The sequence below is a fragment of the Protopterus annectens genome, chromosome 3.part1 (genome assembly GCF_019279795.1).
Source record: "Protopterus annectens isolate FY-2018-M chromosome 3.part1, PAN1.0, whole genome shotgun sequence".
NCBI lineage: Eukaryota > Metazoa > Chordata > Ceratodontiformes > Protopteridae > Protopterus > Protopterus annectens.
In genome coordinates, this window is record NC_056732.1 from 503,385,443 (window position 1) to 503,410,983 (window position 25,541).

Sequence of the window (25,541 nt, forward strand, 5' to 3'; positions counted from 1 at the left end):
TTGGGGCCAATTTTAAAACTAGGATAGGGAAAGGGATCTTTAAATGTTATTCTATTTTTTTTCTTTAATCAGAAGAACACTGAGAATTTTAAACAGCTTTGGTTTGATCATGTAGGGTTGAAGGCATTTTACGATAGTTGATTAGATTGGCAGATTGCCCTTAAGGATAAGGTTAGAAAGAAATGCCTTTAAGGATAAGGTTAGAAAGGAATACAAATACCTGTTAGATTTCAAAAAGAAGACTTTTTTTTAAAAGAGACATCTGTCACTTAGGAAGTTTCATGATATTATTGAACATGATAGAGAACTTGAGGGTAGGTTAGTAGCACAAATGTTTGTTATTTGGAAGGATGGACTATGAGACTTTTCAAAGCAAAAATATACCTATTTAGGAAAGAAAGAACACATTAACCCTTTATTATGTGAGAAAGTGAGCAAGGAATAGCGATATTTGGAAATTTTTGTAAATTACCATGATGAAGATGTGGATAAAACCATATTAAAATGTTAACTTATTGTTTAATATGTGTGCATCTGATGATATAGGACATGATCCTTTGAATTTAAAAGAGATTGATGGAGAACTTTCTAGATGCAATATACTGGATATTATCTGTTTATTTCTCCAAAAGCTTTGCTGAGACACCAGATTTTGTTAATTTTTTTCTGGGGTAATTATGCCAGCCTTTTTTGTTTTATAATATTTAAAAAGTCTGCCTTGAGAATAGCAATCCTAAGTTATGGACCATTACAGTCAGTCAGTAATGCCAGACACTACCGTTTTATACTTCTTTTTTGTCAGTACTATACTTTGTGTTGCTAAACCAGAGTTCTTTTATCTTTATAAGTGGACATTTATAATATTAAAGAGTGTTCCTAGTGTATAGTGTCCTCCCAACACACACACACACACACACACACACACACACACACACACACACACACACACACACATTCATGCAAGATCCTGCATATGCACACGGGTCTACTTCAAATCACCAAAGTTTCAGAACATTGAACATCATATGGTTGAAGACCAGATGATCGATGTTCTGAAACATCGAACGTTCTGAATAGAGATCACTGTACAGCACAGAATGGAAAATTTACTGTTTTCCTCACTGTAGTGTGATCTTGGAGTTGGTATATTTAAGTATCAGGAGATGTGGGGGGGTGCAGGGGAGCTTGCCCTCCTGTAAAAACATAAAAGAAGATTTAATTTCTTTTTAATTTTTTTTTTTTATTTCATGTTCGATGTTTTAGAACTTTGATCATCTGGCCTTCGACCATATGATACTCGATCTTCTGAAACTTTGATGATTTGAAGTAGACCCACACACAGGTATTACAGTATACACTCACCATACATCAAACTCATCCCCTCCACCATCTTGATCTCATTGACAAGCATACTCACCTATTCTCCTATACATAGACACACACCTACCCTTCCTATCCTGTAACTAACCCCCCCTTCTATGACCATTCATGCAAACACACTCACCTGAGACCATTCAAACCTCTACATTCACTCACACAAGTAGCCACACTCATGCACACACTCACACCCCACCACCAACACTACCTATCTGCTAAACACCCTGCAGTACCTCTAATACAATCTTTCTTCCGTTGAGAGAATAGATAAATGCAAACTTTTGGAAGAATTAACTGATGGTGGTGATTTACCCAGCTGAGCAGTTCTATGAATTGATTGACTGTGTAAAGCACTTGCCACAGGCATTTCCACGGGAGAGAGCACATGACTAATTATCATATACTACTCCTCTGGAATGCCTCATTTTCATTTGTGGTAGGCCAGACAGACAGTCAGCTAGACTACCACCTCGTCAAGGTAAATCACTGTGGTAGGCCATCTGTGAATTGGAAACAGCTGCCACTAGCAGCAAAAAGTGATTTCTGCTGGCACTAAAAGGGGCTTACTGCTGGCATTAACATTTCTGAATCCTGGCCAAAGTATATGTATAGGGCAAAGTTTTTCACAAGTGCAGGATAAGCCATAAGATGCACAATTAAGTCTTTTTGCTCTCATAATTTATTATTTTTAGTGCATTTTCTCTCACTGTATTTACTATAATGCTGAATACTTGCTTAGTTATACTTGTGACTATCAGGTATACAAGGCCTTTGGATGACATTTATCCTGTCCATATACCAAAGGTTTGGTGTGTGATTATTTGTAAGGCTTCCTTGCTTCATTTTGCATAATTAGAGGGTAAGCATATTCTTGCTGTGGAATTATGCACCTTCAATATACATACTTAGAAACTACTAAAATCGATGAAGGCATGCAACTCCAAAATTAATCCTGACTTTGTCATGTCTAGTCCCACTCTCATATCAAGTTTCCAACATTTCCTTGGTGTATTTTTATGTGTAAAAGGAATTTTCAATACCTTGAGGAGTAAATATGGTATACTTTAAGTATTGATTATCAGTGACAGACCTAATATCATAGAAATGATTGAAAATGGTTGAAAGGTGGAACTTGTCTAATCATATGCATCATAATTACATCTTCCTAGACAACAGGATTGAGAGTGGGTCGTTTCATGTGGGTACGAGGTATTGACAGTCTTTGTGGGGTGTTTTATATGTGCCACACTTGTATGATTAAGATTTTTTTCCTCAGCATTTTAACCTACAAACTTGCTGACCATCAGCCCCATCCTAGAGGCCTTAAGTTCACTCCGATTTCATTCATTCTCCAGACGCTGGAGATCACAACTAGATATGTAGCATTCTGTTTACCCACAAACAAGATTAAAGTAACACAAGAAGAATGCTAAGATTTTTTCAGAATACCATCCTTAATCATAAACATAGGAGCCAAACTTTTATCTTAAGGTGGTACATATCAGAACAACAAGCTAGATATCAAAGATATGCCTATTGGCTTTTATCCACAACAACAATAACAATTGCATCTGCTCATACAGATCTTCTCAGTCAAATGCATCTTGGTTCATCCCAGCTGACCTTGTCTCCTATTACATGGTACTTGCTAGTGCAGACTCCATATCCTTTGGGTCCAGGGTTGACAGTCTTATATTCACATTGAGCCCAACTTTATTCTTTAACAAAGTAAGAAAATTAGTACTTTCTCATGACTCTGACAATGTGTCCAAAGATCTATTCTTGTGGAACTTCTTGAACATCCTTCTCTCTTTTATTATTTAAGTTTTATCCATCCCCTAAATATTTATAATTTCTTTTCCAGGAGTATTACCCAAATCACCCTGCAGGGAGTTTATCTCCTTCTAGGACTGGGAAGGCAAATGTGAAATATACTGCTTAATACTGTAATTACAGTGAAAGAAAGCTCATGATATGCAATCCTCACCAACCAACCTAATATGTATCACAATAAGTAAATTTCTGCAATATTCAGAGATCCATTCACCATTAACTGAAACTGGTATATCCTCCTTTATAGCCACTATACTTGGGGCTCACTTACTTAGTCCTGTCTGCTTATTCCCCTTTTTATGCTTACCAAGGGTAAACTACCTTACTCCTTTTGAAAGTAACACTGATAGAGTACAAGACTGACATTAAGCCTAAATGTATACAGTTCTACACTTAACCACAGAGGTAATTTCCATTACCCGATTGGCATTGTATTTGCTGTTTTACTGCTGCGCAACGTCACTGCCTTTTTCCTTGCAAAAGCTAACATGAAACCTATGTATATAAATTTTAAGCATGATGGAGGCTATAGGGGCCTAATCTGACCAACTACTTTAAGACCATTCATACACATCAATAATTATTAATCTTACTTAAAATGTTTTTACATAGTAAACACAAGGTATCAGGAGACCAATTGTCTTTTATTGGAAAACCTATTCTCTTAAGTATCACACACCCATCCATCATACCTAGAGTTGTGGCAAATACTCTACTAAGATTAATTACCGGGGGTATTTTAAAGACAATGCCTTCCTACCTTCAGCCAAACTATTATTTATTGATTTATTTGCATTTTTTTCAGAGAAAGTCTGACTGGGCAAAAAAACCCTTTACAGTAGAGGCTCATGGAGAAAAGTTTCACAATTACATTAATATCAGCACAATAGTATTTACAATAAATCAAAAAAAAAAAAAACAAAGCAAAATCCTTGCAATTAAACAATAAAATTTTTGGTATTAGTACAGTTTATACAGATCAGGATCATAGGATCATAGAAGTTACTAGACTATTGACCCTGAGGCCCTTACAAGCCTAGCCAAGAATTTAGCCCATGTTCCAACAAGTCAGCACCCGATGCCCCTATCCAGTAGGGACACAGGTGGAATCCTAGGGGTGTATTTTCTTTTCCCCATTCAGTTATCCAGGTTGCACTTAAAAAGGGTTAATGAGGTACTCTGATTGACATGGAGAGGGAGTCTATTCCACATAAGGGGAGTCTCTTTGACATAAATCTGTCCTGCCAACAAGTTCTGTTGATGTCACAGACCAGGTTGAGGTTGCACGTGCGGGTTACTTGAGTGGAGCTTGACTTGCAGATATGCAGCAGTCCCATCAAGGCAGAGTCTGAGGTTGCTTTGTCTGCCAGACAGAAGTCACCTCTGAGGAGTCTGTATGAGACTGCACAGAGGGACAGGGTTTTTAGCCTATCTGTGTAGGGTAGATGTTTGAGGCCCTGGATTAATCCTGGTAAGGAACCTATGTGCTTTCTCCAGGTTCTGCATGTGATTTGTGAAGTACATGCTGAAAGGGGAGTTGTAATCAATAATGGGTCTTATAAGGGAAAAATACAGGGATATTATGACCTCCTTGTACCTGAATGAAATACCCTTCCTAATAAGGTGGGCCATGTACAAAGCTTTCCGTGCAATGGATGCAATATGGTGGTCAAAAGTATGTTTGCTATCAACCTGGGTGCCCAAGTCCCTCACAACTGACTGCGTGCTTAGGACCTTGTTATTAATATGATAAGTTGTGGGGATGTCACTCTCCCGAAAGGGGATGATGCATTTTTTGGCATTCAGTTTGAGGCCATGTTTCTGGCACCAGTCATTTGTTTGGTTGAGACCCTCTTGGAGGATGTCCACATCACTAGGGGAATTGATGACAGCACCCAGATTGCGGTCATCTGCAACTCTAGTCAGCCATAGTCCACTGGTTTTGGCCTGCACCTCAGAAAAGTATCCCAAACAGAAGCCCCAAGACTGATATATGGGGTACACTGTCATTTCAGGCCTACTGCTTGAGGTGGTTTCCCCTATTTTGACTAGGTGGGTTCTATCAGTAAGCCAGTTTGCTACCCATCTGGTAACTTATGGATTGATGCCTAGCTGAGAGAGTCTATCTATTATATGTGCATGAGGAACAGTATCAAAGGCTTTGGCCAGGTCAAGGTAGGTGGTGTGCACTGTCTTTCCCCTCGTCCATGACTTTGGTGACTGTTTCAATCAAGTCAAATTTAACAGGCATGACTGCCCCTTGACAAAAACCAAACTGTGTGGGATCAAGTGCTTGGAGGTTGCCAATGTCCTTGTTAATGAGGTCCACAATCATCCATAACATGGCCTTGCAGATCAGGCTAGTTAGGCTGATGGATGTATAATTTCCTGGATCAGTGGAAGCTCCACCTTTGTTCAAAGGGATGACAGTGGCTGTCCTCCACTCAGCTGGGATGAAGAGGGTATTCAGGCTTTGGTTGAATAGGGTGCCCAATGGTGCTGCAAGTTCCTGCCTGAGTTGATGTAGGATGCAGCCTGGGATGTTGTCTGGTCCCACGAATGCTGTATTTTTTGCCATTGAGAGGGCAGTGATGACTTGCTCCCTAGAGATAAGGGGAGGGGGGCAGGTGCTAGGGATGTTCTGATTTACTGATGGGTGGACAGAGGGGTGAAGTTAAGTTAGTTAAGGTTAAGTTTTACGGTAAACATAAAATCATATGTTAGAGAAGGGAATTAAATGGTGTATCTGAAAGTGGCCAAAATGAGTTTCCCAAACATTACTTGCCTGAAACACAAAATGCCAAGAAAGACACTGATCACTGTTTTCAATAGAAAATCACTGCCAGTGAGATTTGTAAGTATACACAGGCAGTGATTTCTTTATTTTGGGAAGATTTCTTCCATATTTGGGTTGATGAGACTGTGGAGTTGATCTTTATAAAGTTGGAGAGATTGAAATTGTTGCCACACCAGGGGTGCAGGGGATTTGTTCCCTACAAAAAAACACTTGAAACTTAACTTTTCTCCATTTTGTGTATCAGGTGTTAGTTTTCAGTGTTTTGGTTTCTCAGTTTTCTGACTTTCGAGGTTCCTTAGTTGAATCAAATAAAACATAAAAGCTGTAGCAGGTTGAGTAATACAGCAGTATTGTAAGAATAGCTATTATAGTATGGAAATAAAAAAAAAAAGAAAAAAGTTTATCGTAAGCAAGGGAGTGAGAGAAAGAAACAATATGAATAAATGACTTTAAGCAAGATGGATGAAAACAAAAGACGTGTGTAGACAGGCCCAGGTATGACTCTTGTTGTTACAAGACGTATATTAAGTCTTACATGGAAGTCAAAGGAATGATCAGAGTGAAATTAATGTTATAGGGAGCCAAGTCTGTATATTACTGAAACAATGTACTGAAGGCAGACACTAAGTTGGTTCATAGAGGGGATAGTCATTGTGGATCTATGTTACAAGATACAGGGTCATAGAAGATATGCAAGCCGTTAAAGAAATGCATGGCTTTAAGAATTTACAGAGAGTTTCAGACTATTGAAGTAATTCCAGTATCAAAAAGGTGATTACAGTATCAGAAAGGTGACAAAGGTGACACAATAGCTACAAAAAAGGTCGAATAACCAGACTGAGAAGAGGTAAGCTATCCTGGAGGGGAAGAACGACAACATAGCCAGGAGTCTTGAAAGAATAATAATCTTTTTTTTACTTGAAGTTAATAGAAGTCACTGAGTTATCAAGAAAAGAAAACAATTGTTCTAGAGTTCAGAGATGTAAACTGAATATAGAGAGCCTCCAAATAAGTTAAAAGGATGTTTGTGTACAGGCAAGATATTGGTCTTTGGAATTAAATTCTCTGACAGTGGATAACACCAAATGAGAGTACATAAGAATGGAGACATTTGCTTGGAAAAGATTATTATGAGCTATCTTTAAATGAGTGTAGCCGAGGTAGTTTAGTAATGCCATCCAGCTGAGTTATCTAATGGCTATGCACTGAGGAGATCCATCAGGGAGACTTGCAGCAAACCTAGCTTCCACTGTTTAAGTTTACCTGTCTGAGAAGTTTGCAAATGTTTGAAAATGGGGTAAGTGTAAAGGAGTCTTGGTAGAAAGTAAACATATGCTTTGATTCTATGACCAAAATCCATGAGACAAGAGTTTTGATCGATATAGAAATCTTAATATGTTTTTTTTTTATAGCATGTTGAATGTAGTGATCAAATTTATCAGATTTCAAGTTTTCATCTATAATAATTCCATGGAGTTTGGTATAGGAGCGAATAAGGCAAGTTTAGTCTTTTTCTAGCTTTATTAACACCTGAGAGTGTTCCAACCAAGAGTTGACAGATGAGAATGATTCCTGTATGACAGCCTGTAGTCCCGACAAGCTGAAGTAGAGGTAAGGGGATTGAAAGGTCTGCATATTAAATCAGTCTTTGGATGTTTAGTGGCAGTGCACATGTTATTTCTCAAACTATTGAACAATAGTGGACCTAAAATAGATCCCTGAGGAATGCATACAGTTACAGGCAGAAAGGATGAGTAATCATTTTGTCATTTGACACACAAAATTCTGTTAATAAATTACCTGTTGAACCCTATGATTGTGGTTCTGGAAAAGCCAAGTTCAGAAATCTTATTTATCAGCATTTGATGATATAGTGTCAAATACTTTTGCAAGGTCTAGAAACAGAGAACAGATCAATTTACCATAATTTCCTTCATGGTTATTTGACTTAAGGGATACCAGTAGGGCTGTATCCATGCAATTAATAGGACAGAAGCCATACTGCTTACATTAATGTAGGTCACTGTCTACTACATACTGGAACATTTGAGAATGAATCTGTTTCTCAAGGATTTAAGGTAGAATAGGATGAAAAGTGACAGGTCTGTAGCTGGACAAGTCAGTGGAGTTACAGTTTTATGTGGTGGTAAGATAGTAAGATATAGGTTTGTTTCCACATGGAGGAGACATAGCATTCTTGGACATATCTGTTTATTAGGATGGACATAGGGTATGTATGCCAGCACATCAGTGGCTATTTTTATACACTTAGCTGGGAGGTTATCAACAGCTAATGTCATAGGTTTCAGCTTATGAAGGTTGTTGTTGAAATTGGAACCGATTTAAGTGAAACGATTGGTGTAACATTGTCAGTCTGGAGTAAAGAATGTGAGTTAATTGCATTAATTTACTAGAACTTGAAAAAATGAGCAGTAAACTAACATGCAATTACTTGTTCTGGTTTCAGGTGTTATTGTATTTGGTTGAGATGTTTCACTGAACTTTAGGAGTTTGTTTGTGGTGCCCCAAAGTGCTTAGGATTGCTTAGATGGGTTTTTTGAATGTTAATGCTATAGATTTTCTTATCATTGTGTAAATGTGATTTTGTTAAGACTATATACTTGTTAACAGTTTTGGTACTTGGGTTGTGTTTTATTCGCTTGACAGGTTTTCCACGCTTTGTCCCTTTTCATAAGTTTGGTTGGTTGGGACAACCAAGCTTTATGTTGCATGGAACTAGTTGCCACCACCCCATACTATTTTTCCATTCCTTATGGGGAAATGGTTTATGACAGGAAGGAATGTGAGAAGGAAGTTCAAAATACAGCTAATATGTTAATAGAAAGGGGCTATGAGCCAGAGAATGTATGGTTGGGGTATAATAAAGTAATGAATAAAAAAGTGAATAAAGCACAGAACATAATGCAGAAAAAGATTGCTGAAGAAAAAGAAAATGAGTTATATTTTGTGCCTAAGTATACTCATTTTTCTAATATTTTACAGAAAATAGGTATTACTGGTCTTATATACGGAAAGAAAAATCCTGCCTAAAAATGTCAAATTTTGTTTTTCATATAAAAGAGGCAGAGTCTTAAAGACATGTTAGTACATGGAAAATTTGAGTGACCAAAAAATATAGAAAATAATATAGTGAGATATGAAACTTTTCCATGTGACAATTGCACAGTATGCAGACATATAGTGGATAGTTTTGAAAGTATTAATGGAAAAAAATGTGACAGAAGATGCAGCTGCACTTGCAATAGTGAAAAGATTATGTTGTTGTTGTCTTTCGGCTTTTCCCGGTTAGGGGTCGCCACAGCGGAACTCCAGTCTGCTAATGATTGGCAGTAGATTTTCACGAACGCCGAGGTGCCAGCTCGACGTTCAACCTTCAAAGAAGGCACGCCCATTTACGCATGTCTTTCGAACGCCCACCCAACCACGGGGAGGACATGCAAACTCCTCACAGAAGGCACTCCCCGCTTTCCAGCCGAGAATCGAACGGGATATTGAAAAGATTATATATAGTTTCAAATGTCCTTGTGGATTATTTTATATTGGGGAAAGCAAGAGAAGCTTTGCTGCAAGATTAAAAGAGCACATAAGGGACATCAAGAAGCAAAGATGTCAGAGTCCTGTATCTATGCACTTTAAGGAACACCATAATGGAGACCCACAGGGGTTACAGGCAACTGTTTTGGAGCAAGTGAATACTAGGTTTAGTACTGATGAAAAAGTAAGGAACACTGAAGGAAGGAAGCAATATTTATTTTAAAATATGATACAATATTTCCAAGAGGTTTAAATAGGGAATTCTCTTGAAAGCATTTAATATAGAAAGGTTAAAAAATTAATATTAAAAGTTAACCTTTTTAATTGACTTTTTTTAGTGAATTCTTAATTGGATGATCATTTAATTGATTATATGTATGTATTTAAGTGTATGCTTACCAGCAGAAAGATGTACTCTAAATACCGCAAGTCCAATGGCTGAATTCCGTGCTGTAGTTCCAAAATGAGCAGCTTCAGCAACAAATACTGTCAGTAAATAATAAGTCCAAAAAGAAAATACTGCACTGTAGTACCAAAATGAACAGTGTTAATGCTAATGCTGGCAATAGATAATATAAATCACAGTATTAGTTCCACTCAGGTGACCGCAAGCCGATACTGGAAAGATAACTTTTATTTAACATGCAATTAAGCGCTTTTTGTCCCACTAAATTGTGGGACTTCTTCAGACAAAAAAGAGCAAAGGATAAAAACAGTTTAAATACCTAATTTGGGTCCAAAATGTAAGCACCGTAACCCAGCAACAATAAACAATAAATAAAACATGTTAAACTGTAATCAATTTGTAGTTTAAATAAAATATGCATAAAGACTGACGATGATACACATCAAATACTTAAATTCAATTAAAAATATTTAAAATTATAAATATATATTTTTAGTGACTAAATAACCAACCATAAAATGTATAAAACTGAAAATTCATGTGCCTATTTTGACTAAAAAATATATATGCAAAAATTAATGTAAAAACAAGTAGGTATATAAGCACAATTAAACCTAATGATATTGAATATGGATATATAAAAAAACGTGTGCTACAAAATTGTCATAAATAATAATAATAGTGCTTATCTACACAAACTTTTTAATTTTAAAATAGGATACAAGGAACAAATCTCATTTAATCCTGGTGGTAACTAGCATTAAGACGAAGTTGCCAGTATAGTTCCTGCACTTCAAGTAACACCTGTTCAGGCCCGTCTCGTCCATCTTTTACAATTGTATCTATCGCTCTAAATAAAAATGAATGGTTAGTGTTTTCTAAAATGTGTTTAGCTAATGCATTATCTAATTTATTTTTCCTAATGGCATATAAGTGCTCATAAACCCGTTCACGTAATTTTCTGTCTGTCTTGCCAATATAAAAGGCAGGGCATAACTGGCACTGAGCTAAATAAACAACTCCTTTTGATTGACAGTTAAATTTGTTTTTGACTTTATATGTAACATTCCTGATGGTGAAAGATTCACCTGTAATCATGGGTGTACAATATCTACACATTTTACATTGGAACATACATTTTCTGAGGGGCATATTTATATTAGTCTGTATTATTTGTTTAAGATTCCTACCCCTTCTCCAGGTAATTTTTGATTTAGCTGGTAATTTATTGTTTATATCAGTGTCAAATTTTATCATGTTCCAATTTTTGTTAATAATAAAAATGATAACATCACTGTCTGAACTAAATGGAGTAATAAGTGCCAAATTAGTAACAGGAGTGTGGGTATTACATGTATTAGTTGTTGGATGCTGATAGATACTTAGAATAGGAAAATAAAGGCCTTGTTCTCTTTTAGTAATAACTTCTTGTATTAATTGATCCAGGAATTGTTGTGGATAACCCCTACTGGTGAACATTGTTTTTAATAATTGGCATTCATCATAAAAGTGATCATTTCTTGAAACCATATGAGCTGCTCGTACTAATTGCCCTTTTACAACAGATTTCTTTTGATGTGTGGGGTGGTTGCTACTATAATGGAGGAAAGTATTAGAATAATTTTCTTTTCTGTATATTTTGCATAAAAGACCTTATTAATATAGTCCTTAAATATTTTGACATCTAGGTTTATTATTCTGTCTTTGCTGAAGGAGAACGTAAAACTTAAAAAATCAGTGCTAGAATTAAAAAAAGAAATCAAATTTGAAGCTATAGTTTCATCACCTTCAACCAAGATAAAAATGTCATCTAAAAAACGTGTGTAATACTTGATATTCCTCATAATATTTAGGTTCTTTCCCAAAACTTCCTGCTCCCAATAGGCCATGACTAAATTGGCAAAGCTCCCACCACAGGGGGAGCCCATGGCCACTCCTATTTTTTGCAAATAAATTTTATTATCAAAAGTAAAGTAGTTGTAAGACAAAACAATGTCCAACATAATTTCTGTGTTTGGTGCATCATGTTTTCTCAAGTTGTAATGAGAGGCCCCCATCCGAAAATTTGATTGTTGATAGGTAGGAGTAACCTGTGGTAAAGGACTTGTAATGATGTTACCTGAAACCTCCCCCCTCCCAGGTAAAACCCAATTTTGTTCAAACACATAATCCAAATGACAATAACTCTTTAGATCATACATCTGATGAACAACATGTGCATGATACTCCCAATTTCAATAATTCTGGTGTTGCACAGCATGATGATCAACCTAACATCATTACAAGTCCTTTACCACAGGTTGCTCCTACCTATCAACAATCAAATTTTCAGACGGGGGCCTCTCATTACAACTTGAGAAGGAACAATTATTACATCAACAGGAATTTTACCAACACGCAAGGGAGGAGGGGGAGGTAAGTACTGTTTGGCAAGAACATCCTACCATACTGTATAATTCAACCAAAGATTTTAAAATTTTTAATTATACCACTGTGACAGTAGAACCAACCATCATTGAACTTCTAGCTCGTGGTTCCACCTTTGTTCCCAGTAACAGAGCTGATGTGGTTCAAACTATTATTGACTTAAAGTTATTTTTGAGAAAATTAAATTGAAAGATTTTTTTACTGGTGAAGTTACTAGTGATAATAATTTACATATAGCCAGTACATTTATACCGTCGATGCATCCTACTTTAAAGATAGGAAATCTGCATTTATGGAAATATATGTTTTGTTTGAGGAGAATGCATAGTGCAATAATATACAAGCTCTTGTGAGTGTTTATTTTAAGGAAGGTTAAAAAGCCGTAAGAAGAAGACTATTAGTAATTCTGCAGTAACAAAGTGTGTGACTTCACTAAGGTAAAATGATAGCTTTGAGTTATTATGGTATAAGATAGTAACACTACATGCTTTTTTAACTATTTCTGAGGATTTTTATATCATTGATGTAGGATTTCTTCATTGCTGACTTCAGGTCTCGACCACGTTTTGTTAACTATAAGAATAGTTGAAGACTGAAGTGCTATTTAGAGTGAAATTCTACAAGTTTATTGCAAAGGCTCCTGTGATTAATGTTGAAAAGTATGAGCTCTGAGTTATTGGTTTCATTTTTTTCTAGTGTGTTCTAGTGTGTTGCAAATTGTGTAAGTTGCTATATTAGCATTGGTTGATTTTGCAGTAGAACCCAGACGTGGATGTATTTCACCAAATATTTGGCGAGACAAAAATAGTTGTAGAGTGATAAATGTGTGAAAATGTTTTAACTTTATATTTGGCTGGGGTTTATTGACTGTTGGTTTATTTTGCAAATATAGTTTAAACTTTAACCAGCGGTCATATGTATTGTATTTATTAATATTTTGCATAACTTTTGATTATGATCCAGGGAATATGCCTCTATTTATTTACTTGTTTATAAGAGGGGAATTATATTCAGAAAAAAAATCAAGGTTAGTATTAACTACTAGACTGTGTTAGTGCCTGTTCTCATTGGACACATTCTCCCAAGGCATTGCTTACTATTTACAGAATGTATGAAAGTTATTGGGCAGTGTCTGTTCTTCTAGGAGGACATACATTAAGTAGTTTTATCCAAGATGCAATGGTGAGTCATTGTGATGTGGCATGGTGAGGGCAGTTATAATGTGGTGAATTATAAATAATAATAATATAATGGTAAACTTTGTAACTTTATTACCTAATGCACTAATAGTTTTGAAGGACCCCATGGATATTAACGTCAGCTACAAAGTGAGTGTTTCTACAGCAATATTGGTTACATTTTACTTGTTGCTTTGGCTGTGAGTACCAGTGTTATTGGTTACAGAACTAAGTACTTCATCTATAATGTTTAGCTGGCCTCCTGTTGCTTTGCAAGTCAGTATGATTTGTGATTGGATAGCAGGAAATTTACTTGCCAGATTCTCTATGATTAGTAACTATGCTCCTCTTTCCTCCCTTGTGGTGGTGATGCTGCAGTAGCGTTGTCGCCTCACAGTACAACGTTGTCCTGTTCGATTCTGAGCTAGAGTGTCTTCTGTGTGGAGACATGTGTGAATGGGCGTACCTTCGTTGAAGGTTGTGTGTCAGAGCTGGCAACTCAGCACATAAAAATCTACTGCCAATCATTAGCGGACCGGAGTTCCGTTGTGGCGACCCCTAACCGGGAAAAGCCGAAAGACACAACAATAGCTCCTCTTTCCTCCCTTACCAGATCTCATAGACTGTAACACCAGGCATAATCTAGTTAAATTAGAAGACTGGACTGAATCACAGTTGAATACAGCTGTTACCCATATTATATTAGATGAACTGATTAAGCACCTCATTTCAAAAATGTACATTTTGTCCTTAATACTTGTTTAAGTGACATAGCTGGTTTTTATCACCTTAACTTTCATAGTCACAGTAAGAAGAGACTTCAAATTCTGGGTTAAGTTAAATATTTCCTGAGAATATCAAGCAGTGTTAGCACTAGATAATGACCCTTCTTTTTGGAACAGCTAACTTATTATTGCCTATGGTGCTTTTTTATACACCTTTATTGAATTATCACTTGTGACATGGACACATTTACATTTATATAAAAGTAATCAAACTGTATTAACAAGTTAAAATTAACAAACGTTATGCTTCACATGTATTCCTGTGTATCATATAACGTAAGCAACAGTACATAAATTATTCAATTCCTACCCTTTATTTTAAACAAGAAACATTTTTATTTGCATTTCCTTTGATAGCCCATGGCTCCTTATTGTGACATTGTTTTTGGGGCTGATTTCCTTAATGGAGTGATTTATCAATTAATGGTCAACAAGAGGCAAAAACAGCAGAGAGAAGAAACAAAACACTAAAATTGTTTCTGTAGGATGCACTTCAATGGAGAGATTAACTGGTTTTCCTTTTTAAGTGTATCTTCACACTTACAATTATATTTCATAACTGAGTGAAACTTGCATACTATTGTGGAGCTTCATATGAAGCGTAACAGTGGGGGACAGAAAATATTCTGTCACTGACCGTACACAATGCAGTTCACTGGAGATCTTTCTAGCTGTTTTTTTGTCATAGTGAAGATGAGAAGCTGACACAAAACCCACTAACAGCCAGCTGGACCAATAAAACTAGGCAAGGAACATGTCCTTTGAAACTGTGGGCGACACCACAAAACATTATTTATAAGCCCTCCTGTGTGGGCGGCATTATACCCACATCCTTTGTACTTAGATTTATGAACCTCACTGCAAGAATGGAGAAATGGGAAGCACTCTAAAAGGATGAAAAAAGTAGTCATTGTACTGTGAACAGTCCATTGGATAAATGCAGATATATTTGAGGGGCTGTTCAATTCAGGAAGCTGAGAATGGAGACATTGCATTCCAGAAGATGATGGTTAAGCTTTCCTTTTCCATATATGGAGAGCTGTCTACACATCAAAACATTGCAATATCAAATGGCAGGTGATTAAACACAACTGGTTGAGCCCTAGCTGATAGAAAAAACACATGAAAAGTAAAACATGTTTTTGCTGGTGGGAAATCCCCCCATGCACTGCTCACACCCCCTACTAATTATATCTACCAACTCTGAGAGTCCACTACAGTGGGAAAAAGGGCAAATTTCCAAGCCTCATTCTGCTGCAATCTCTCACAGAAAAAAGCTGGTACATGTGATTAAGCTGATTTTTCACGCATCCTTTGTCATGTCCCTAACCCTAACTTACAGCTTACCTCACAAAAGCCTTTCCATAACACTGTCACTATTTAGATGAATTTCAGCTGAATGTGTGGTTTGGTTATAGGTAGTACATTAAAAAAGGAAATGTTTCCCTTTTTAATATAGCATGTGTTACTATTTAGTGCTTTCAGTATAGCAAATGTTTGATGTGTTCCTGTCAATGTTTTTTTGTGTAGATCATTTAACATGTTGACCATTCATTCAATAATTGAGAGTACACCCCTAGGAGTTGACCCATTTGCTCAAGATTTGGGAACCTATGTGGACAGTAATCTACCTTTTAAGCAATATGTGTGCACTAATCCTTCTGTATTGTGGAGCTTATAAACAAAGGGGTTGTGTGTAGATCTAGGAATGTCATTGTCCCTCTTTATTCAACCCTCATTAGGCCAGTCACTGAGTGTAATGTCCTCTGTCCAGACATATGCAACAATTGTAATGCCCACAGAGGTATCTTACTAAAATTATACAAGGCCTAAATAACATGGCCTGCTTGGACAGAATCAAAGCCCTGTCACTATACTCAGTATCCTACAGATTGCAAGGAGGTGACCACTGTCTGGCATATAACAGCAGAAAATGATTGACTTCAACAATTGGCTAAGTTTCTGGTGTCATTCTAAGGGGATTCAATATCTGTCTGCCTGGGATGACATGATAGACAGACCTCAATGCTACACCAGAGATGGCCTGTAATGGTCACCCCAGGGATTGCAGATACTGACCAAGGCTCTTTCCACCCCTATATTGCCTTTCTTAGGCAATGTCCTGAAGACAAAATTACCACCATGTGCAGCGGTAACATTGCTGCCTCACAGCAAGAGGTTCTCCCGTTCGATTCTCGGCTGGAGTGCAGGGAGTGCCTTCTGTGTGGAGTCTGCATGTCCTCCCCGCGGTTGGGTGGGTGTTCTAAAGACATGCATAATTGGGCGTGCCTTCGTTGAAGGTTGAACGTCGAGCTGGCACCTCATCGTTCGTGAAAATCTACTGCCAATCATTAGCGGACCGGAGTTCTGCTGTGGTGACCCCTAACCAGGAAAAGCCGAAAGGCAACAACAACAACAGCTACAAGCAAACAAATTCTGAGGGTTATGCTACTCCATGCTAGAAATCTAAATCTCAAAATGCACTCGCTCGAAGCACTCCTTAAAATGGAGAACATCGACAGTGACCGAGACCTGATTCAAGGCTCCGGAGAGCACCCCAGCACTACCAGCATATAATACATACCACACCTTTCGGCCCTTAAACCTGGACTGAAGCACTAAAGGCGGTGGTGTCTCCATATTCATAAAGGGTATGCACACCTCCAGACTAGTAGCCCAACATAACGCATCAGAGATACTTCATGTACAACTAACACTGGGTAAAACTGCAGCCCAGGTTGAAGCCTGCTATAGATCCTCCACTATGTCCCAAGACTCCCACTCCACATTCCTAAACACACTGGAAAATATTAGGGTACAACCCAATACCCTTATACTGGGAGACTTTAACTACCCCTCCATTAACTGAGAAAATTACTTGTGTACCAACACACTTGCTAAACGTTTTCTGGAATTCATTAATTCCAACACCTTGGACCAACTCATTCTTACTCCACCAGGGATAGAAACATTCTTGACCTGGTCATTAGTAACATAGGTGACCGTTACTCTACACCAGTAATCAACTCCTCCCTGGTCAGATCTGACCACAAGCTAATCACCATGGATATCCACATCTCACCCTCACCCCCTAAAGGAAACCACCATACAAAATTTCTCCAAAGCCAATTTTGGGCTTCTAAAAACAGAGGTGGCTAACTTCATGAAACCCATGCAAATGGAAAATAGGTGGATGACTACTGAATCATACATCAATGCACTGTATGAGCACATACACAAGTGCATGGAATGGGCCATAGCAAAGAGAACCAAGATGCCCTCCTGCAAAAAAAGGAAGCCAATCTGGTGGCTCCCCATCATAAACAAACTCTACAACAGAAGGAAAAAACTGTTGCAGAAAAGGATGAATTCCCAAGACTGGCAAAACTCCCTTGTTAGCCTCAGCAAAAACTGAGATCCATCATCAAATCCTCCAAAGCTAGCTATGAAAACAAAATTGCTGCAGATTCTAAAGACAACCACAAGGCATTCTATAGTTATGTCAGGAATCTACATGGCAATACTCAGATCTGCTCTGAGTTACAGCACAATGGCAATACACATACAGAACCAACTTGCCAACATATTGGCTGACAGGTTCAGTGCAAACTATAGCCCCCTTTCAGCCCCAAAGGGACCTATCACAATACCGGAGGAATGCCAAGTCCCTATTATCACAGCTACACAGGTAAAAACCACACTGTCCAAAGCCAAGAATGCAGCCTTCATGGGCCCTGATAATATCCCTGACTGTGTTCTACATGAATTACAAAGTGAACTGGCACCACACCAGAGTACCCTGTTCAATCACAGCCTCATTTTAGGCTTTGTTCCTACTGAATGGTGCACTGCTATGGTCATCCCACTCCACAAAGGGGGAGTGACTACAGACCCTGGGAACTACTGCCCCATTAGTCTGATATGTACAACTATGGAGCGCATCATCATGGACCTTATAAATAAGGACATAGGGAATCTCCAACCTCTGGAACCCACGCAGTTTGGGATTGTGAAAGGTAGTTCATGCCTGCTCAACCTGATAGACTTCTTCAAGTCTGTCACCAGAGATGTGGATGAGGGCAAGGTAGTTCATACAGCTTACCTAGATCTTGCCAAGTCCTTCAACACCATCCCTCACTCAGGAATCTTAGATAGACTCACTAAATTAGGCATAAACCCCTATGTCATAAGATGGGTTGCCAACTGGCTCACTGATAGAACCCACACTGTGAAAGCAGCGGACTCCAAATCTGACTACCGACCAGTTACAAGTGGTGTCCCTCAGGGATTGGCCCTAGGTCCTCTCCTATTTGGCATCTAGTTCTCTGAGGTTCAAGCCAACACAAAGGGACTCTGGCTGACCAAGTTTGCAGATGATTGCAAACTGGGAGCCATTATTGATTCTCCAACTGATGTAGACATTCTACAAAAAGGCCTCATTGACACCAATAACTGGTGCCAGAACCATGGCCTTAAGCTCAATGCCAAAAAAATGCATTGTCATTCCCTTTGGGAAAAATTCAGTGCACATAGGTGGTAGTCCACTAAACACCGAAGGTGTGATAAGAGACCTGGGGGCACAGGTTGACAGCAACCTCTTCTTTGATAACCACATTACCACTGTAGTCATAAAGTCCTTCCATGTGGCACATCTCATTACAAAAGGATTTTCATCCAAGAAGAAAGAGGTCATAATCCCTCTGTACTCATACCTCATTAGACCTATTATACCCATTTGGTATGTACCTCACTAGACACCTACAACAACCTCCACAAAAATACCTCACTAAGAGGATCTTAGGCCTTAGACACATGCCCTATACAGATAGACTCAAAAAACACCAGATATACTCTGTCACTAATTGCCTACTTAGAGGTGATCTCTGCTTGACCTACAAAGCCATGTCTGACCCAGAGCTGCTAGATATGGTACACCTAAAGAAATCCCAATCCCTCTGTGCCACATGTTCCAGGGACCTAAACCTCATTACCACAATAAACAGAACATGCTGGAGGGACAGGTTCCTAACCCAGAGACATCCCATACTCTGGAACAAACTTCCCATTCATGTCAAGTAGAGCACTTCACTGACCCTCTTTAAGAGAAATCTTGACGAGTGAATGGGCAATAGAAAGTTTACTCCGGGGATCACTTCAGTGGCCTTGCTTGACAGAGACACTGGGAACTAACTTTGGGTGGCATTATGCCAGGGAATCTTCTTGGGCTAGGCTTGTATAGGCTCCAAGTCTGTTAGCCTAGTACACACCTATGAACCTATAAGGCATCCTCTGACCATTTACTGATGGACCTTCTGCACATCAACAAAGCAAATGGGATCAGAGATACTCTGACTAGGCATCTAAACCTCTTCTGCAACATCCCCAGAATGGCTTAGATGAACAGGTATATCTCACAGAAGATACCACTAGTCTGCATTAGACTCCTCATCCAGGTAAAACAAAGGTCATCCATGCCTATATTCATATGCAACTTGGATCTTTGGATGGGTAATAGAACATTTACCCAGAACTTTCCCATGTACTACTAATGGACACAGGGAGCTCATACATGCTTTATCCCATGCATATCCTCTTAAATTATCTATATCAGTTATTTTCATAGGGGGTAATATATAATTATTGACCATGGGATGGCTAAGGCCAATCTAACACCAAATGGAATAGGTTAATTTAAGCACCAAAAGGGAAATTGGCTAGGCTTACAATGTCCCATAAAAGTATTAGAACAGCTTATATTTATAATAGGTTGTTGCCATAATAGCCAGTGTAGTAAATGTTGACAGAATTTGAAAAGCACAGATGATGATGTTTCCTTATAATGTGATGTCACTTTGCAGGCCTGTAAACAGCAACTGCCACAGATGTAAATGGTTACGAGGGTTATCAGGTTGGGCTGTATGTTTTCTGCATGAGGCATTGAGCCTATGGTCGCTGCTGCTATAGTGGACATGCACAGTAGCCATCTTGAGTGACAGTCAAGATCTGGGTAAATGTCATTTATTTCTGGGTAAATGTTCTATTACCCATCCAACTTTACTGTTGCACTTTAATATTGGTTTTCTATGTATTGTTGATTATTTAGTATTAGTAATGTTTTAGAACTGAAGAAGAAAAGAGAAAAATAATGACAACAACTCAACTCTTCATGCAGAAATTACAAAATAACGATAACAACTCATAACGTAAAGCAAAGTGAATGGACAGCATAATAACATAGACAAAAAGGGTGAATAAAGTGAGCTGATGAGTATAAAAAGGCTAGGGAGTAACATGATTGTTCTAAAAGACATGTGTTGCATTTGGTCCTGTACACTTGTTTTCCATTAAGCAATCCCCATTTGGTTACCAAAGATAAAAAAATAGCAAACATTTGCCCATGTAGACCTTGCGTTTGTACTGGACTTGAACTGCAGCAATAATGTTTAAAGATGTAAGGACGATAAAATGAGAATGAATGATGCAGCTGGAAAAGCAAGACAGCAGCACTTCATTTCACTGAGCAAGTTAAAGTTTATGTATGATGGGAATTCTATTTCCCAACTAGATCAAATTATCTCATTCCAGCATGCATGTGGCATTTATTTGCTGCTTAGTAAAGCTAGGTACTGAACATTGCATTCTGTTTCACATGGACATTTTTTCTATTCTACAAAGGAGTTATTTGCCGAATTATTATTTCATCCTGGATGAATATTATGTGTACAGTTTCTAAGAATACATTGACTAATGTATTGTTGCTTTGCAGCTGGGTATTTTCAGTAATGCCATAATTTTCAGGTGAGTTAAGAAGGCAACAGAATTAGAACTGTTGCAACTTCAGCTTCTAGTACTAGTAATTGTTTATTTTTAAGTTAATTGCAAATTTGAAACACATAATGGATTGCTTGTATGATGACTTCAAGAAATTAATTAATAAATTAATAAATCAATAAATCAGTAAACTAAATTAACATGAAAGAGATGACATGGATAATTAACTACAGAATATAACTTCCTGCTGCTCTCGTGCAGTGCTTTTAATTGATGTTTAGGTGAGTTGCTATTATAAAGTAAACTAGTAAAACAACAGAATTAGAACTGTAGTGGTGCAATCTCTTGCTCTTTTATTAATCAGTGTATATATTTTAATTCAGAAACACTGTCAGAATTGCTAGCAAACAGTTGAAACTCAAAGCCTAATGCACACCTGCAGCAATCAACATGACAGCTTTATTGCTGAGTGCACTGATGGATTGCAATAAACCTGCCATGGTAATTACTGCAGCTATAAGTAAAGAAGAGGAGTTACTTGCTGTTAGCTATTCTGCTATACAGATCAAAATATTTATTTACTTTTGCTCTTATCTAAGAGCATATTGTACTGAAATTTTGTCCATTTACATACTGTTTTGCTGGCTTGCATATGCACACAAACAATGTAATAATCAATGTGCAACTATTGTTATAATCACAGCTTGCAATGTAACTGTACTATATAGAACTACAAGTTCAATGCTCATATAAAGGATAGGAAAAAATGACGTGACATTCACACCTCAACTTAGTTGTAAAATTGTATAAAGATGCAAGTAATAAGTTGCCTCCTAAACTGTAGTTAATCTATGCAGTGATTACTTAATAGCTTTATATTTAGTCATAGTAAATTGGGCAGTGATGTTTTGATAGCTCCATAACTTGTCAAATTTAAATTAACACATATTTCTGCTCTCTTTATTTCAGAGCTGCAGTCATTTCAGACCATCAAGTCACAGCTCACGTTTACACTTTTACTGCCTGCTGGAAAGACCTGTACTAGTGAATACTCAGGGTTATTGAATGCATTCCAGACTTTCATCCTGGATGACATGACAGCCCATGGTTTCTGCCATCTACAGGTAACTATTGTTCTATATGTTTTTGAAATGGTATATAGCTCTGTGGGTAAAAGTCATTGCTGACTAGTTAAAATGGAGAAACACAAATGGCAGTAGCAGTACAATAATGTAAGTTATTTGAAAATGTGGTTACATGCCCTAGAAAATGCGGGCTATAGATCTTACAAATTCTCTGATCCTGTTTCATGTAGTCATGTATAGCAACCCCTAACTCCTTCATTCTATTTCTGATATTTTTGAAAAAAAAATCTAATTTGTCTGCTGACAGACTTTCATACCTTGTTCTTGCTTAATACACTACAGCAAAATTACTTATCTTAGAGTACATTTTAATATTGATTTGATTGCTTCAGTGGTTCATTACAATTGCTACTAGTACTTTTATTTGTAAATTATAGTACTTTCTTTCTTGCTCTTAAAAAGTGATGAGCAGGATACCACGGATGTGTTCATTCTGAGTAAAGAGTTTAATTGACTTATTATTTTTTGCCTCCAGACAATATATGCAGCTGTTATAGTAATAGTTATTGAACCAATCTGCTTTTGATGCATTTTATTTGCTTTGTACTGTCCTGTAAATTCCTTAAACTCTTACTGTATCTATCCATCTACTCACTTTGAATACTCACTTTATTTAATTAAGGGTCACAAAGAGTAGTAGTTCATCCTGTTAAGAAAGAAGTATAAGGTAGGAATCAACTCTGCTACGATCAATGCATTATAGTAAAATAAAATGCTTTCCCTTACCTAACATTTTCTCTTTGCCGGTAAAAATTGAGCTCAAAAGATGACCAGTTAAGGAGTTCTTAGTTCACCAAGTATGTTCATTTTTTTTTTCCACTGGATTAAACAAAGTTCCTTTCCGGCTAATATCTTACTATTTCACTCTTGTAGAGGAGTATCTTCCTCAGTAAGGGAGCTACATGCACCCATAATCATTTATTTGACAAACCACTTCTTTACATTAACGCTTTGTCCCTCTATCATCGTAGTACCTCTCCTTATTTTTCTGCATGTACTGTTGTGAAAAATGCCGTACCGCAAGACTTTTAATATTCTTGAGGTTCATGATATCTTCTTTTATTCATCTAGGATGGACATATATTGTGTTGTTTTATTCTCTTTTCAATCACCTTTGCTGTTTCCATGTATTTTGCACAGTGACTAATTGGTCATTCATCATTCCATTGATGTTTTGTTGGTCATTCTCATGGATCTCACCAAAACACAGTACGCAGCACAGCCTGCATTCAGAAGTGAAGAAGTTGGGATGGGTGATGCTGTCACCTAAACTGTGGCATGCAATACCTCTTAGAAAACTACAGTTTCATTTTTTTTAGAAAAGTATAGTGTCTTGTTCCAAATGTCTTTATCCTTAACATGAAGTGCTGCTTTCTTAAGCAATGCACAGTTATGAATTGCAGTGTGAATGTCATTTTACTTATTTCATGAAATGAGGACAAAGTAAAAATCTTACTAATATAGTCTTAAAACCATTACAGTAAAGAAACACAGACAAAGCCTTCTTATCTGTCTGTAGCCTACTTTTATTCCTATAGAAAATCCAACGATGAAGAACATACAAAAGCAGGGAACAAATCTCACTTAAAGAAAGCAAAGGGTCACTGCTGCTTATTAATAAAACCCAGACTTATCACCATCAAGCACCTACATCAATAGCTCTATAACTAAGAATCCATTTCATTATGAATGCAGAAGTAATGTACTTGTCACCATCTGGGACCACAAACCAGGTGGCAGAGGTCTGGGAGTAGAGATGAAAGGAACTGCAGATTCAGCCTCAATGTGCTAACTAATGTTTTATTCTAATGATATTAATTCAAATATAAACCATATAGAAACAAAGCTGGGTCATGTGCAGGAGCTATCTGCTTTCAAAAGAAGCAAAAATTAGAAAAAAGGATAAAGGATAATATGGGGTAACAAGTAAGAAGAAAACGTCAAGCTGATCACAATAGTAGACCAAGTAGTGTGACAAGCTTGAGGTCTGTTCTGTAACCATACAAGCAGCCTAGCTTTCGATGTGACAGATATGGTACTTTCAACTTTATACTTTGTACACTGTAGGCATTTGTCCTGATTGGGTGTAATTTTGGATGCATTCCTCTTTAAGTCTGTCTAGATGGTGTTTTTTTTTTTTACTATAAGACCTCACTTAGGAAAAAGAGTAGTAAATCACCTTGGAACTGTGTACTTTCATATTTATTTGAGATTAGGAGGAGCCTCACAAGACTTTTGATTGGTAGTCCTAGTCTACATAATGAATATTTTCACTCAAAGTTCATCTGATGCAGTCTCAGTGAATGAAAGTATTGTGAGACAAATAAACATACTGAAATAATTTTATTTATAGTTTAGAAGTTCATTAGTCAGTTTCTTGCTGTTTCCTTCATTTTCATCATCTATGTAGTCAAATGTCATGTGTGTTTTGTTATATTTGCTGAATTTGTCTGCTTTTTTGTTTTTGAAGGTATAAGACAGCAAACTCCTTCAATATATATACTTCTGTACATAATAAATCGAGCTTAAATAGGATATTTTAAAAACATTATGAGAAGAAAACTTAATTTTTCCTTACTGATATAAAATACATACATTACTATATGTTCAAGTTAGGATCTTTATAATTTAGAATTAACAATGTATTACTTTCAGTTTTGGATGTTACATATAAATATAATAGAACAAATTAATAATGTTATTTGGGTATTTCCCCAGTCTTGTCCAAAACACAAAACAGGGCAAAAATGAATGGTTAATCCTCCCAAGTATATTCAATAAACCAATAATGACAAAAACTGAAAGTAAGATAAACCGACACACAAATGAATCTTCCAAATGAACTATTTATTAAAATGTTAGTGCTTTCACAATCAAAATGATTGCTTCATCAGACCATTAACATAAATCCACATGGTATGATATTTAAAATATAAAACAGCCTATCAAAAGCAACCTATATGTTAAAATCAACCAATCACGGTGAAAAGTGTTCATTCATTATCACAAAATTCACCCAATTACCGACAATTAAGTAAAAAGTTATTGTTGCCTGTCAACATTTTGCATATTACATTAACCAATCAAAGTATGTTGCTTACATTTATTAAAATGCACCGTGTTCATCCAATCCAAAACTTTCAGAGAGTGAATGTCACATTAAAATATCATACAACTTATCAAAAAGCTTACTACGAAAACTAACAAACAGAATTTGTTGTGTGTTATCTACTAAAGTACAGAATGTTCACTATGTTCGCCACAATC

General features: G+C 37.1%; 1 protein-coding gene across 1 annotated transcript in view; it reads left to right on the plus strand.

Moving 5' to 3' along the window:
- TG (thyroglobulin) overlaps positions 1 to 25,541 on the plus strand; it is a 2,464,750-nt gene that overhangs the window by 471,526 nt on the left and 1,967,683 nt on the right. Inside the window, exon 18 of the mRNA XM_044066937.1 lies at positions 22,099 to 22,253. Within this exon, the coding sequence (XP_043922872.1) occupies positions 22,099 to 22,253 (155 nt within the window). The remainder of the gene's footprint in view (positions 1 to 22,098; positions 22,254 to 25,541) is intronic.